This window comes from Balearica regulorum, chromosome 16 (genome assembly GCF_011004875.1).
Source record: "Balearica regulorum gibbericeps isolate bBalReg1 chromosome 16, bBalReg1.pri, whole genome shotgun sequence".
Lineage (NCBI taxonomy): Eukaryota > Metazoa > Chordata > Aves > Gruiformes > Gruidae > Balearica > Balearica regulorum.
The window spans coordinates 5,829,188-5,842,705 of record NC_046199.1 but is presented as its reverse complement, the minus strand read 5'-3'; the positions used below and the strand labels follow the sequence as shown (position 1 = coordinate 5,842,705).

Below are 13,518 nucleotides of genomic sequence, written 5' to 3'. Positions count from 1 at the left end.
CGGAGGGGGGGTGTCTGGGGGGTGTGGGGGGGGGGGCCCGCTTTGTCTCCCCGCCCGCGGGGCCGGGGGTCGGCGGTTGTGGGAGGGCGGGAGGAGGAGCGCGGCCCGCCCCCGCCACCGCGGTACAAAAGGGGTCGGGCGGGCGGCGGAGCAGCGTGTGCCGCCGGGCAGGGCAGGGCAGGGCAGGGCAGGGCAGGGCAGGGCAGGGCAGGGCAGGGCGCAGCGGGCGGCGCTCCGGTCCCCTCCGCAGCGCCGTCCCGGCGGAGCCCGCGGCCGCCCCGTCCCGTCCCGCCCCGTCCCGTCCCGCGCCACCGCCGCCGGGCCCGGGACCATGCGGCGGGCGCGGGCTCTGCGCCGCCGCGGAGCTCTGCTCGCCTGCCTCTCCCTGGGGACGCTGCTGGCCCTCGCCGACGCCAAGGGCGCCTTCTACCCCCCCGCCGCCCCCCTGCCCTACGGCGGCAGGTACAGCCTCTACACGGCCGGCTCCAGCCCGCAGCTCGGCCCCGGCAAGCCCGTGGGCAAGCACAAGTAAGCGACCCTTTGCGCGTCCGCGTCCGCGCAACCGATCCGGGGGGGCACCGGGAGCCGGCGCCGCCCCCGGGCATCGGCCCCTGGGTACCGGCTGCACGGCGGCGCTTTCCGAGCACCGCCTCCCGTCGGGCATCCCTTACCGGGCACAGACCGCAGGCACCGGGTACCGGCCACACGTCTGGGCTCAGCAGGCGGCATCCCCGGGAGACCGGCTGCCGCGGGCACCCCTTGGTGGGTACCCGTCCCCCGGTACGGATCATGGGTACCATCGCCGGGGCTCGGTCGCGGGCATCCCTTGCTGGGCATCGGTCCCTGGGCACAGCCACGGGCGTCCCTTGCCCCACACCAGCTGCCGGGTACTGAGCGGGGACCGGTGTGCAGGCAGAGCAGGGGTGTCCCTGTGTCTCGGTGCACCCCCTCCGTGTAGAGCAAGGTGGGTGTCTGCTCAGTGCAGGGGGGGCGGGGGTTGTGTTTCCAAGAGGGAGCAGGCTACGTGCCGGGGGGGGACACGTGTGTGCTGCAGTCCCGTGTGGGACAGGGCTGGGGGGGGGGGCGGTGGGGTTGGGGATGCCTGTGTGTGTCTATGGGGTGGGTGCATGTACCTGTTCCGCATGACACGGGTGCAGGGCTGTGATGTGCGGGAGGGGAGGATGGCAGCGCGCAGACCTACGCGTGAAAACGCAGATTGGTTTGGAGGGAATTTGCCCATTTGCTTGTAAAGCACATACTTATTGGAGTTTAAATATATTTTCAAGTAACCTGGAAAGCTCAAGCAGAAGAGGAATGCGGGCTTTACACTTAACTGTAGATTTTTTCCATTCAATTGCAAAAAGGCTGCTACGTTGGTGGGGGGCTTGCTTCCCTCCCCGCTTGTTTGCTAGAACTGTTTCTGTCGGGCTTCTTTGAAAAGGGGAGGATGTGGTGTTATGAAGAAGCTGAAATGAATAACGTAACATTCAACACGAACAATACTGGCAGTGCCAGTGAGAGCTTTCCAAAACCCGTAACATTTTCCAGCTGCTCACTCTTAAAACATCAGGCTGGAGCTATAAAACTGCTAGCCACAGGTAGGTGAGAAAAAAAGGGGTTTCTAGAAGGAGAGTGAGCCAGCACCACCTTAACCCAAGTAGTCACAGGTAGGTAGTGTTTATTAGTAGTGGCTAGTAGATCTGCATGTGTTGGCTACTAGCTTGCTTACAGAGGGGGTTAGCAGTGTGTTTGTAAGCAGATCTTGGATTTATAGATAGACAGTGATTCTAAATTTCCACACGCACATGCACACATGATCTCCCTTCCCTCCAGCTAAAAGTGGCTGGCCTTCACTCTTGCGTGGCCCGTGCACAGAAACATATCTCACTTTTGGAGGAGTGAGGAGCAGTGCGGATCCCTGCGCTGCTCTGAGCCTGGCAGCTTCTCGCTGGGGCAGAGCCACTTGCGTCCGGGCCGGTCGCTGCCGGGAGCTGTGGTGCCCACCCCAGGGGAGCAAAGAGAGCCCTTGGCGAGGGGCTGGGGTGGAGATGCTGGTGCTGCTCCTGGGGGGAGCAAGGGGGATGCGCTGGGGGTGTGGGGTCAAGGGGTCCCTGCTGGGAGGGAGCAGGGAGAGTCAGGGTATCAGAGGGAGGATGAGCCTACTTGCACCTTGCTGCTTCACCAAGGAAGAAGCTTCTGCCCCACGTGGGCTGTTGGAGGTGGAGGAGCCTGCTCGGGGCCTCTGAAGGAGGGCACTGGGGGCTTGTGGTGGGTCTTGGCATGGGAGGGGGATGTACTTTGTCTTCATGTGTTTGCCATCAGTGCTTGTCCCTCCTTCACCCATCTTTCCCCACTCGGGGAGCCAGAGCCCCACTGCTCTGTCACCAGAGGGTGACAGTGGGATGTCTGGAGGGGGGGGGGGGCTGTGCACACACTCACATGCACACACATTCACTCCCCCAAACAGGAGACACCGCAGTCCTTCTTCCCAAACCCTTCTGCTCCATCGTGACTGTCCCAGTCCCTTCCCTCACCTCCACTTGACAGAGGTGTCTCAATGCCATCCGGACCATCATCATGCCAAGCCCGTTTCTTGTTTCTCCCGTCAGCCCCGAGGCTGCTCTCCGCAGGCCATGCGATGGCGATGCCGGGGGACCATGACTGATTCTCAGCCTGTGGCCAGGCAGCCGAGCCACAGCGACCCCAGCTCGCACCGGGAGAGCTGGGTTCTCCCGCTTCACTGAACACCTCGCAGCACCTGCAGCTCATGCTGGCCCATCTGCTCCATCCCGCTGACCCTCCGTCTCTGCCTCAGCTCCATGCTGTGTGCCTGTGCCCTCTTCTCCTCCCACTCTGCCATCTGCCACATCCCTGCGCCCTTAATCCCTGCCTCACCGCACATCCCTGCTGTCTCTGCCCCTGTGGACCAAGTCCCATCTGCTCCTGCTGGCAGCCCTGCCTTCAGCTGGAACAGCCTTGGCCTCCATCTGTCCAAGCAGTGCTCCCGCATCCTTCCCACACAGCCTTCCTCCCAGCCACCTCATCCTCAGCACCTGGGCTTGCTGCCTGGCTCAGGAGAGGGTCTGTTCCCGCAGCTGGCTGGTACCCTGTGGCACCCAGCTGCAGGTGCGATGGCAGGAGGAAAGAGGCTTCACTCCTTGCACTGCCCATCCAAGGGATCTAAAGAGGTTTCCAGCCCCTGTCCAGCTCAGGACCTGCGTCCTGTCCCTGCCTCCACGGTGGAGGGACCTGTGATACGCAACCCTGCAAAGCGGCCAGCCTGCATCTCCTCTCCCTCTGCTGACTTAGCATCACACTTGGTCCAGGTGTGACAGTACCCACAGCAACGTCCAAAGGCTTTTGGGGTGGCCCCAGTGTTGGCAGCACTCCAGGAGCTGCAGGAGGATGGACCATCCCTGCCAGATGCTGCTGGAGCTATTTCTGGGATGCTGTTCCCATAACTGCCGTTGCTGGTGGGATTCTGCTTGTGCCCCCAGCCCATCTCGGCACCCAGGTCACGCTGTGCTGAGCACAGCCCAGCTCCAGGGCTGAGGCTTCAGGTGACCGCAGCCGCGCTCAGCACCCAACCCAGCCTCCTGCAGTGCGGTGGCACCACAAATCTGCTTGGAGGGGTTCTGGGTTTCTTGCAGACAGTGAAATTGCTAGCGAAAAATCAGAAGGCAAGGGTGCACAGCCTGTATCCAGCACCGAGACTGGTTGCTCAGGCAGGGCTCAACTGCGGAGTGACCGCAGCTGGGGGGGAGGACGGGCAGCCACCAGCTCGGAGTGACACTGTGGGCCAGGCACTGCCTGAGGCTGAGCGGAGAGCCCAGCACAGCCGAGGTGAGCAGAGCTGTGTTGAGGGTGCAGGGGTTTAGCTGCACCCCCTTAACCCAGAGGAGAGATGCCTGGACCAAGGAAAAGGCTCCTCATTGCTGGGGGCGGCACCCTGGCACCCGGAGGGCAGCTAGCGGGGCTGGCAGGGCTGGGCTGCGCTGGTTCCCATGGAGGCCCCTGGAGCTGGTCGGGTGAAGGCAGGTGAAAGCAGGGTGCCTGGGGACACCCAGGAGCAGGAGCTGATTCACCCAGGCTGGCCACACCAGGAGCGCCTGCCTGGCCCTTGCCTGTGCACCCAGCAACCAGGCTGGGCACGGGGGGACTTTGCTCTGTCCCCACTCCCTGCATGCCCCCAGGTCCCACTGCTGTCCCTGTCCCAAGTGGGTGGGCAATGCCCCCTCCCCAGCAGCTGTGCAGGCTGGGGGGTCCCTCCAGCTGCCGGCCCCCCCCGAGACCTCGCCGGCAGCGTTAGGCAGGGCAGGCAGACCTGCCTGGGGATGGGTTGAGTAGCCGGGATGCTGCTATCTGCGGGGGTGGGGGTGACAGTCCAGGGCAGGGGGTGATGTTGTCTCGCTGTGCTTCCCCCTAGGAGCTACTGTGCCTATGTGGTGCAGCGCAACGTGACGTGCACGCTGCAGGACGGGGCCGAGAGCTACGTCAAAGCCGAGTACCACAAGTGCAGCTGGGGACCCAAGTGCCCGGGGAAAGTGCTGTGAGTACAGGGGATGCTGGGGCACGGTTCCCTTCCCCTCCCAGCTTCAGGTCGCAGCTCTCCTTGGGCTCCCGAGTCCCCACGCCATCCTTCCGACCATCAACCCCCATTTTCCAGAGGGCAGTGAAAGGGGCTGAAGGGCTTTTGCGGGACGAGGCAGTCAGTGGCAGGGCAGCGGTGCTGGGAGGAGGCAAGATGGGATCTGTCAGGAGGGAGAGGGAGCTCTCTCCCTCATCAGAAATGAATCAGGAAATCATGGGAAGTGGAGAGGGGGGGATGCGTATCCATGTGCGCAGGGAAGCGTTTTGTTAAAGACCTGCAGTTTGGCAGAGAGATGGCAGCTAGGTGGGAGCCTCACCAAGAGGAGGAGGGAATGGAGCCCGTGGCTGGGGATGGCTGAGGGCTTCCTGCCCCAGGGAAATATTTGCAAAAGTCTCTGCCAGTGCTGGAGGGAAACACCCCGTTGTGCCACAGCCGGAGCTGCAGCCGGGGCAGGGTGGACACTGGGGCTTTGTGCTTTGCCGCGCTCCGCAGCCCCTGGCCGGGGATGCTGCTCCGTGCAGAAATGCTGCACTCCTGCATCCTCCCTGGGCCCGCCGAGAGCAGCAGAGCTGAGCACCGAGGAAAACCGGGCTGAGAGGGGCTTTCATCGGAACCTGGCACCCCTCCTGCAGCACTGGCACACGGCGCTGCAGCCAGCTGGGACTCGCCATGTGCCGGCGGTGCCGCAGGCTCAGCTCGCAGCCGCTCCCGGCAGAGAGGGCTGTTGGACCTGCTCACTGACTCGCTCTTTCCTTGCTCCCGTTGCAAGTGCTTTAGTAGCATTTGCAGACTTCAGGACATCTTGCAGCTGCTGGTACCCGTGGAAGAGACCCCCAAAGCCTCTCCCATCTCTGCCGTGCCCGCTGCTTGGCCCCTCCAGCCCTTCGAACAAAACCAGGGCAAACCCAGGGTGTTTTCTGAAAGCGGCTGGACCTGCTGCTAGACTTTTGCACAGCCTCGGATGCTGCGTCCGTGCACGAGAGGGAAACTTTTTTTTTCCACATGCTGGGGCCATCAGCTAATGTTTGTGCAGCTGCAATAAATGCTTCGCCTTGCTGCTGTTTGGAGCAGGGAAAGAAAGGTTTGGAGGTGAAGGGCTCCAGGCTCCTCTGCAGAGGCTGGTGTGATGCAGAGAAGGTGCCTTGTCTTCTGGATGCCATCTTCATCCTCACTTCACCCCCTGACAGTGGCTGAGCACAACAGTCTCCTGCCATTGTACATCTGGGCAGGTTTCTACACACTAAGAAGGAAAGACCGTAGAAACTTGGCAGCATCTGTGAAGAGGAATAACAAAAAGAAGAGCTTGTTTTGAAACTGTCCCGTGCCTTTGGGAAATTGTTGATATTGAGAAATTTTGAAGCGATTCAAAGGACAGAGGATTTGGGTTTGCTTTCTCCTCCTGCCCTGTGGTACGTACAGAGGCGGCTGTATCGCACTGGGAGTCACGTGGAAGTGGCATTGCCTGGGGGATGCAGCCTGGGCCGGGGGCACTGAGGAGGGGTCAGGGACAGGGAGGACAGGACTCAGCCCCATGTGCTGCACCGAGTGACTGGATAAGTGCGAGTGCCTTACGCAGCCCCTCTGTGCAGCACGGACGGTTGTGCTGCCTCCTCCGAGACCTTTTGCTGAGTGTGCTGGAGAAGAACAAGGGCCCGATTGTGCGTGTTGTTGCAAAACAGCAAACTTCAGGATTTTCAGGCCCTGGTAAATTCAGATTGGAAATTTCCAAAAGGCAGGTTCAAAGCATTTGGCATTTCAGAGGTGGTGAGGAACACCCTGTCTTCAGCCCTGCGCAGCTCAGCTCAGCTGGCGGGGGGAGCGGGGGTGCTGGCAGGGTCCTGTCCCATCCCTGCCACCTCCCAGGAAAGTGCCATGGAAGAGCTGGGAGCAGCTGAGTCCTCCTTGCTGGGCTGGTGGGACCCCACTTAGAGCAAGAGCAGAGACGGAGGGTGTCAGTGTCCCACCGGGCAAGGAGGTGGGCTCCCACCCTTGTTTGCTGTGTACGGGGGGGGATCTATGTTGTAATGCCCAAACTGGTGATGGAGAAACCTCCCAGGCCATCCCAGTTGGGGGCAGAGGGAGGTGTAAGGACCCATCCCTCTGTGCACACCCCATGGCATCGTCCCCGGTAAACCTCGCCAGGGCTCTGCTGCCCCGCTGCCAAAGCTCTCGCCTGCAAGGCCAGCCCAAGCCACATAGGCTTCCCATCAAACTGATGCCCTCCACACACGGAGAAAATACCTTTCCAAAGGCACTTCAACCCTCCTGGAAGCTTCAGGACAGGACTAGAATTGAGAAGAGGGTTTTTTACCCCACTAGGAAAGTCTTTAGGTGAATTCAAAGTGCAAAACCCACCCACAAGCAGCCCAGCCCCCTCCTGGAAGTGATCCGAGCTTGTGGGGGTTTTGGAATCACTTTCATCATTTCACCTCATGCTCCCCCAGACAAAAAGTTGCCCAACTGTGTGGCATCTGTCACAGTGGTTGTCTATCAAGCCAGAGACCACAGATGCTACACTTAGAGCTGCTTTTCTAAACTAACATCAGGAGTCCCAGGTTAAAAAACCCAAATCCAACAAACAAACAAAAACCTCTCCAGAAACCACAGACAGATAAATAACTGCTCTGCTCAGATAGACCCTCCTCATCCCCAGGCTGTTCTCAGGCTTCTCTAGTTGTGTTACCAACTTGTTGGGGAGAACTCTACTCTTACCGTGTGCTGTCACACCTGCACCTCATGGTCCAGTCCTGGGGAGGGTGGGCACGTGTTTTTGGAGTGCTGGTTAATGAGCTGTGTCCCTGATGGACACTGCTAATGCTACACCGAGCTATGGTGCAGCAAGAGCTCTTGGAGGAGGTGGGTCATGGTCTGCAGGGGCAGCACACGGGTCTCAGCCAGGCTTTCCCGTGTGCCCAGCTTTCCCACATCCAACAGCACCCATGGCCCCGCTCTTCTCTATTGCTTACGCTGAGGTTGCTTCTCTAAACTGTCTTCTCTCTTCCTCCCCTCTCCTGGAAAGGTACCGCACCTTCTTCAGACCCAAATACAAGATTGGCTACAAGACAGTGACCGAGCTAGCCTGGAGGTGCTGCCCGGGCTTCATGGGAGAAGGGTGCCACGACAGCCCGACTGACCAACCCGGCCTCCTGCCCCAACATCCCAGCCCTAAAATGCCTCCTGGGCAAAAGATGTTTCCAATCCCCAGACTTCCTCCCCATCCAAAAAGCCACCCTGACCTGTTTCCAGGACCAAAGAAGAATCAGTATGGTGAGATCTCGCTCCTGCTTCACATCCCCAGGTTACCACACCACGAGCACGCTCTCAAAGCTCTCTGTTCTTTCTGTTCCAGCACAGGGCATGAATTTGGCAAACCTGCAGAGCGTGACCTGCTTTCTGATCAGAGACATGACATTTGATTGCTTTGAGGATCACTTGCTTTTTCAATACAGTTTCTTTCAAAACACGCTGCTTCAAAATTGCCTTTCCTCATTGCTTTTTTCCATAATTTTGGGGCCAATAGAGTGTGTCTCAAGATGAAACTCCCCCGGGTTGTTCTCATCATCTGCTATTCAACTTGAGACCAGAGGGCTTGATCCCATGCAGTGAAAGAAAGAGGGTTTCCTGATCTGCTTAAGGACAGACGTTAGGGGAAAGGAGGGTGGGTGGGCTGATATTTGGCTGAAATGATGAGGGGGAGGCAGGAGCTAATGTTAGCATGGGAAGGACTCAAATCTAGAAGACAGCCAAGGAGGGATGTTAAAGGAGCACCAGCCCTGACTGTCCCCTTTCTCTTTCCCTGTGCAGGCAGGAAGCTGCCCGGCCTCTTTGGGGACCGCCTGGATCGGCTGGAGGAGGAGGTGAGGCGCCTTTCCCAGTCCTACGACAGCCTGCACACCATGGTGAGCGGCCTGGGGGACCGCCTGCGGCTGGCCATCCAGGAGGACACCACCAAGATGATCGGCTCCCTGATGAACAGCCCGGGCACGCCTGACTCGACAGTGGGCTTCGGCATCATTCCTGATGGTTTGGTGGATGTGGCGGACAAAGCCGACATCACGACCTACCCTCCCATGGGGGAGATCCTGACCAAAGTGACGGAGGTGAGCGACGTGCTGAAAACCAAGGCAGATTTGCTGCACGAGGTTCGCGGCATGGTCCTGGACCATGATGGGCAGATCAAGCACCTTCTGGAGTCAGCCCGGCCCTCGCCCCTTACCTCCATCGACCTGCTGGAGGAGTACGTGGACACACGGCTGAGCAACCTGCGCGGAGAGCTGCTCGACGGCTTCGAGAAGAAGCTAGGGAAGATCCAGACCACGTGCGATTTCCGGATTCAAGAGGTGCAGCAGCAGTGCGAGGAGGAGAAAGCTGCCAACCTGCGGCTGCAGCAGACACTGGATGGGAAGGAGCTAGAGATCAAGAAAGAGATCTCCCAGCTGGAGACCCAAATCCAAGGGCTGACAGTGGTGGAAAGCTGCTGCAGCAACCTGGACTACCTCACCGATCGCATGAACATCCTTGAGAAAGGTCTTCACAGCATCTCCGAGTCCCAGAAGAACTTGCACTCACGGCTGGATGGGGAAATCTCCACTGTCACCCTCGGGAACCTTTTTGAAGGGCGCTTTGAAGACCTGGAAGCCAGACTCAATGCTACAGAGAGAGAAACAGGGAGCTGCTGCTCCAGTATTGGGGACAGCATGAGAGGCATGGTGGTGGCAGAGGTGGATGGCATGAGGACTGCCTTTGAAGACAAAATGCAGACTTTGGAGGACAGGTTCATGACCATCGTGGGGGAGTTGAACAATGCCAGTTCTCCCGTGGGAATGGATGGAGTGGTGGTGCCTGTGCTGGAAGGGGAGCTCGCCAGCATGAGGAAACGCACGGACGAGACACTGGAGGTGTTGCAGAATCGCCTCATCACTCTGGAGAGCACTTGTTCCCTGGGCTGCACCTCTGCCTCCAGAGATGTGGAGACCTTCCGGACAGAGATCGAAGACTGCCAGAACAAGAACCAGGACCTGCTCCTCCGGATGGACAGCAACTACGACCTCCTGCGCAAGCTGAACGCCACCATCCTGGAGATCCAGCGGCGAATCGAGGAGGAAGCATCGGGGGCTTTGCAAGGGGAGATCACCTTGCTAAAGATCAACCTGAACACTGTGAGCAAGTCTCTGACAGGGCTCAAGGACTCTGTCTCCCAGTACTCAGACACCGTGACACATGTCAACTCCTCGCTGGATGAGCACGAGCGGAAGATCGAGGATGAGGTCCACTCCATCCAGGAGAAAGTCAACGACCAAGGCTCCCAGCTCTTCTTCAGCAACCGGCGTGTCCTGAACCTCAAAGGAGACTTGGAGCGACTCAAAGCCAGGATTGTCAGCGACCTGAGCTCCTGCAAGAATGTGGCCCATGACCTGCAGCAGGAGATCGCTCACTTTGATGACCGAGTGGCCCGGGTGGAGAGCGTCTGTGGCAGGCTGGGTGCCGTCACGGGCAGCCTGGACGGCATCAGGGATGAACTGGAGAAACACACGGGCAGTCTGTGGGACTACATGGACCACATGAATGGGACCCTGGCTGCCCACTCTCAGGAAATAACGGGACTGAAGGACAACCTGCTGGACTGCCAAGCCAAGATCTCCGAGCTGGCAGAGCAGGTCGGCCACTTGGAAGAGCAGGCGGAGGGGAAGCAGCATTAGCCATGCTGCCACGTGCTGCTTCCTTCTCCTCCCCGTGAAGGGCAGGATTAACTTATATCACACAGACTCGCTCCAATGTGACAACAGTTCTTGGGATAACTTTTTTAATGAAAAGATAAATTAAAAGCTGCTACAAATCCTTTTTTTAAAAAAAAAAAAAATCTTACTGGCCCCACTTTTCCGTAACTCTGCCGTGGGGTACTCGCCTCCCGATGCTCAGCAGCTGTCCCAACCCTGGTGCAGCAGTGTCCCTGCCTCCGGGCTGGGGGCATTGCTTTGGCTCCTGGGCTGATGACCCCAGAAGGCCAATTCAGGAGGAAGCTGGAGGTGGGAATGTGGGGTTTTTTTATTATTTTATTTTTGTGGATTTATCACTTCTTGAAGAATAAAACCCTGTAGTTGTCAGTTGAGGAATAGAGTTTCTCTGACCTAAAGACCACCTGCATCTTAATCCAGGGACTGAGCAAAGCCAGGGCTCCTTACAGGGAACAAAACTCACCACAGGAATTGCGGATTTCAAAGAACACACGTATTCACACATCCCCCTGGGAACTGCCTTCCCCTCTCCGAGATGGCAGCCCTCCTTGCGTACGGTAAATCCATTTATACTGCTCACTCCTTCATGCAAACGCACATGCCTTACTGAGCATATGCATTAGGAAAACACACGTATGCATATGGTATGCGTATGTATATTTTTGAACAATCCACTGTCATGGTGCTCATCTGATTGCAAAGTTCCCTTTTGCTGCTCCCACGTCCCTTGCCATATTTCGAAGAACCACACTGAGCAGCTAAAAACCACCGCAGCAGCATTTGGGGGAGAGCCCCGCGGTCTCTCGGGGCTGCCGTGCTTTGCAATCCCACTTCACTGTGCTCCCTGGTCACACCTGGGACCGACACAAAGGGTTATGGAGAACTTGTGTCTTCCCCAGAGACTTGTGTCTGTAGGTCTCTGCAGAGACCAAGATGGGCATGGAGCAGTCCTGTCCCCCAGCTCTAGTTCTCGCCTGTTTTATTGCTTAAACTGTGAACGTGGTTTCCCTCATCTCATCCCGGGGCAGGAGCTGCAGCTACTCCAGGGTGTGAGCATGAAGCTTTCCCTGTCCGGCAGCGCAGGAGCAGGAGCCTGCGTCTTCCTCAACGTTCCGCTGAGCCTGCTGGGATGCCAACAGCCCCGAGGACCTGCACCGACATGGAGCATTGGGGAGGGGGAGGCAAAGAACCTTTGAGAAGATCTCTCGAGACCTCTCCTCAGCTCAGCCTGGGAATGAAAAAATTATTTACCCAACTTGACTCTGGTTTCCCCCAAACACGCAGGTTGGAGAAGGTTGTACATGTTCCTCAGCAACTCCAGCCTTGCCCTATGGAGCAGGCACCTGGACCGTGCGGCTGTTGCACACAAAACCTGCCTCTCCCAGGGAGCCCAGCGTGGGTGTCCTCTGCTGCTCAGCCAACAAGGACTTCATTACCAGAAAGGATGAAGAGAAAATTAGAGAGCCTCCCTTTTAACAGCTCTGGCACTTTATAGCAGAGGAACATTTTTTTCTGTCAGGTCAGCATTGCAGCTCATGGACCCTTCCACACCAGCTAGCCTTCAGCTCCCACCTCACACCCATCACCCTCACCACATCATCCCTGCTCTTCTGCACCACAGTTCCCCCCCTGCTCCCCTCCGCCTCACAAAGGAGCAGCTCCGTGCTCTCACCAGCACAAAGCAGCAGCAACTCCCAGCAGAGATGCATCTGGGTGCCTTTTCTCCTCCATTTCCTCACGTAAAAATTGGACGAGCTCCCTGAAACAGATGCTTCCAGGCTGGGGAGGACCACAGAGATCACCGAGTCCAGTTGGCTGCGTCGCGTTACCCTGACGCTGTAAAAGCTCCTTCCCCTGCCAGAGGCGCACGGACCATCAGCTGTACGAGCAGGGAGAGGGGACCCGGCCTCCCACCGCCCACGTAGCCCTGCCAGCTTGCAGGCTGCCGGGTGCTCACAGCACCAGAATCCGCTCTCGCTGCTCTGAGCTTTGCCAATTTGGAGGTACGCCGCAGCTGCTGAGACGCTTCTCCAGCAGAGGAGCAACCTCCAGCTGCCTTTGGGCATCCTGCAAAACCTGCTCTTAGACAACAAAACCTTTACCCCCCCCACCCCAGCCCACGGAAGGAGTCTCAAGCCAGCCCTGGGCACTTTGTGGTGGGCCAGGGGAGCCCTCGCCACGCAGGAGCATCCTGCCTGAGCCCCCTCCTCGCCTTCTCACAACAGGGAGAAAAAGGGCTGCAGCAACCAAAGAGAAAACTAAACCAAGGGCCAGGCTGACCCCTTCCCAGGGCTGGGCTAGAGAGCAGCTGACCAGCAACAGCTTCCTCCAGCACAGAGGGGGCCAGGACTGGCCATAATAAAATTAGGACAAGGAAGAAGTCTGTCCTTCCAGAAAATGGTGCTATGTTTGGACTATTCCTGACCAGTCACTTGAAGCTATGGACAGGTTATATTTCAGTTCTCAACTATTCATGTTTAAAAAGTGAAAGGAACTTTGTACAAAATAGGGCATTTTTTAATTTTTTATTGCTTGCAGAGAGGGAAGGAGATGATGCCTGTGCAGTTGTTCTTGCACAGACATTGTTTCAAGGCAGTTGATAACTGATCTTGTTAAAAGGCTGTTTCATTGTTTTTAAAACTTTGTACATTTGTTCAGATTTTAAAAAGCTGAAAAAGTGTTTGTACTGGAAAGGAAAAAAAAAAATAAAGTATTTCTTGCTGAGGTTTACCAGGATCAAAATGACTTATGTGACTTTCAGAAAAAAGCAGACCTGGAGCTCAAGCAGGGAGGCAGGCAGCCTTGAAGGAGATGATTTGCTCACACACAGTGGTCAGGGAAGAAGAAGGTGGATGCCAGACTGGAGAAAAGAACCCAGCAGTGCTCCTGCCTGTTTTATTTTATGTAGTTACCGGTACAGCCCCAGCCCAGGGACACCAGGCCGGCTGAACGCACAGCGGTGCTGGCACCCAGGTGTCAGAGGCAGCGTGGGGACGGGCTGGTCACGTCCCAGCCCAACCCTGTGTTAGGGCAGCTGAGCTGGACTCAAACGCTCCCGTACGGGGCACAGGAATAAGCTCCTGGCACAAGATTATAGCAGGCTACGAGCACAAGAGAAATTCACCCCCCTGCACACACATAACGCCAAATCAATTTTGCAACATTATCTGAAGGTAGTAGGAAAAAAAAAAA

The 13,518-nt window shown here is 57.7% G+C and overlaps 1 protein-coding gene across 1 annotated transcript; it reads left to right on the top strand.

Moving 5' to 3' along the window:
• The first annotated feature begins 211 nt into the window (after positions 1 to 211).
• EMILIN3 (elastin microfibril interfacer 3) lies at positions 212 to 13,049 on the top strand. The gene is made up of 4 exons (XM_075768775.1): positions 212 to 528; positions 4,427 to 4,549; positions 7,611 to 7,858; positions 8,396 to 13,049. The coding sequence occupies exons 1-4, from the start codon at positions 332 to 334 to the stop codon at positions 10,288 to 10,290; spliced, it is 2,463 nt and encodes an 820-aa protein (XP_075624890.1). The 5' UTR covers positions 212 to 331; the 3' UTR covers positions 10,291 to 13,049.
• Positions 13,050 to 13,518: the final 469 nt, after the last annotated feature.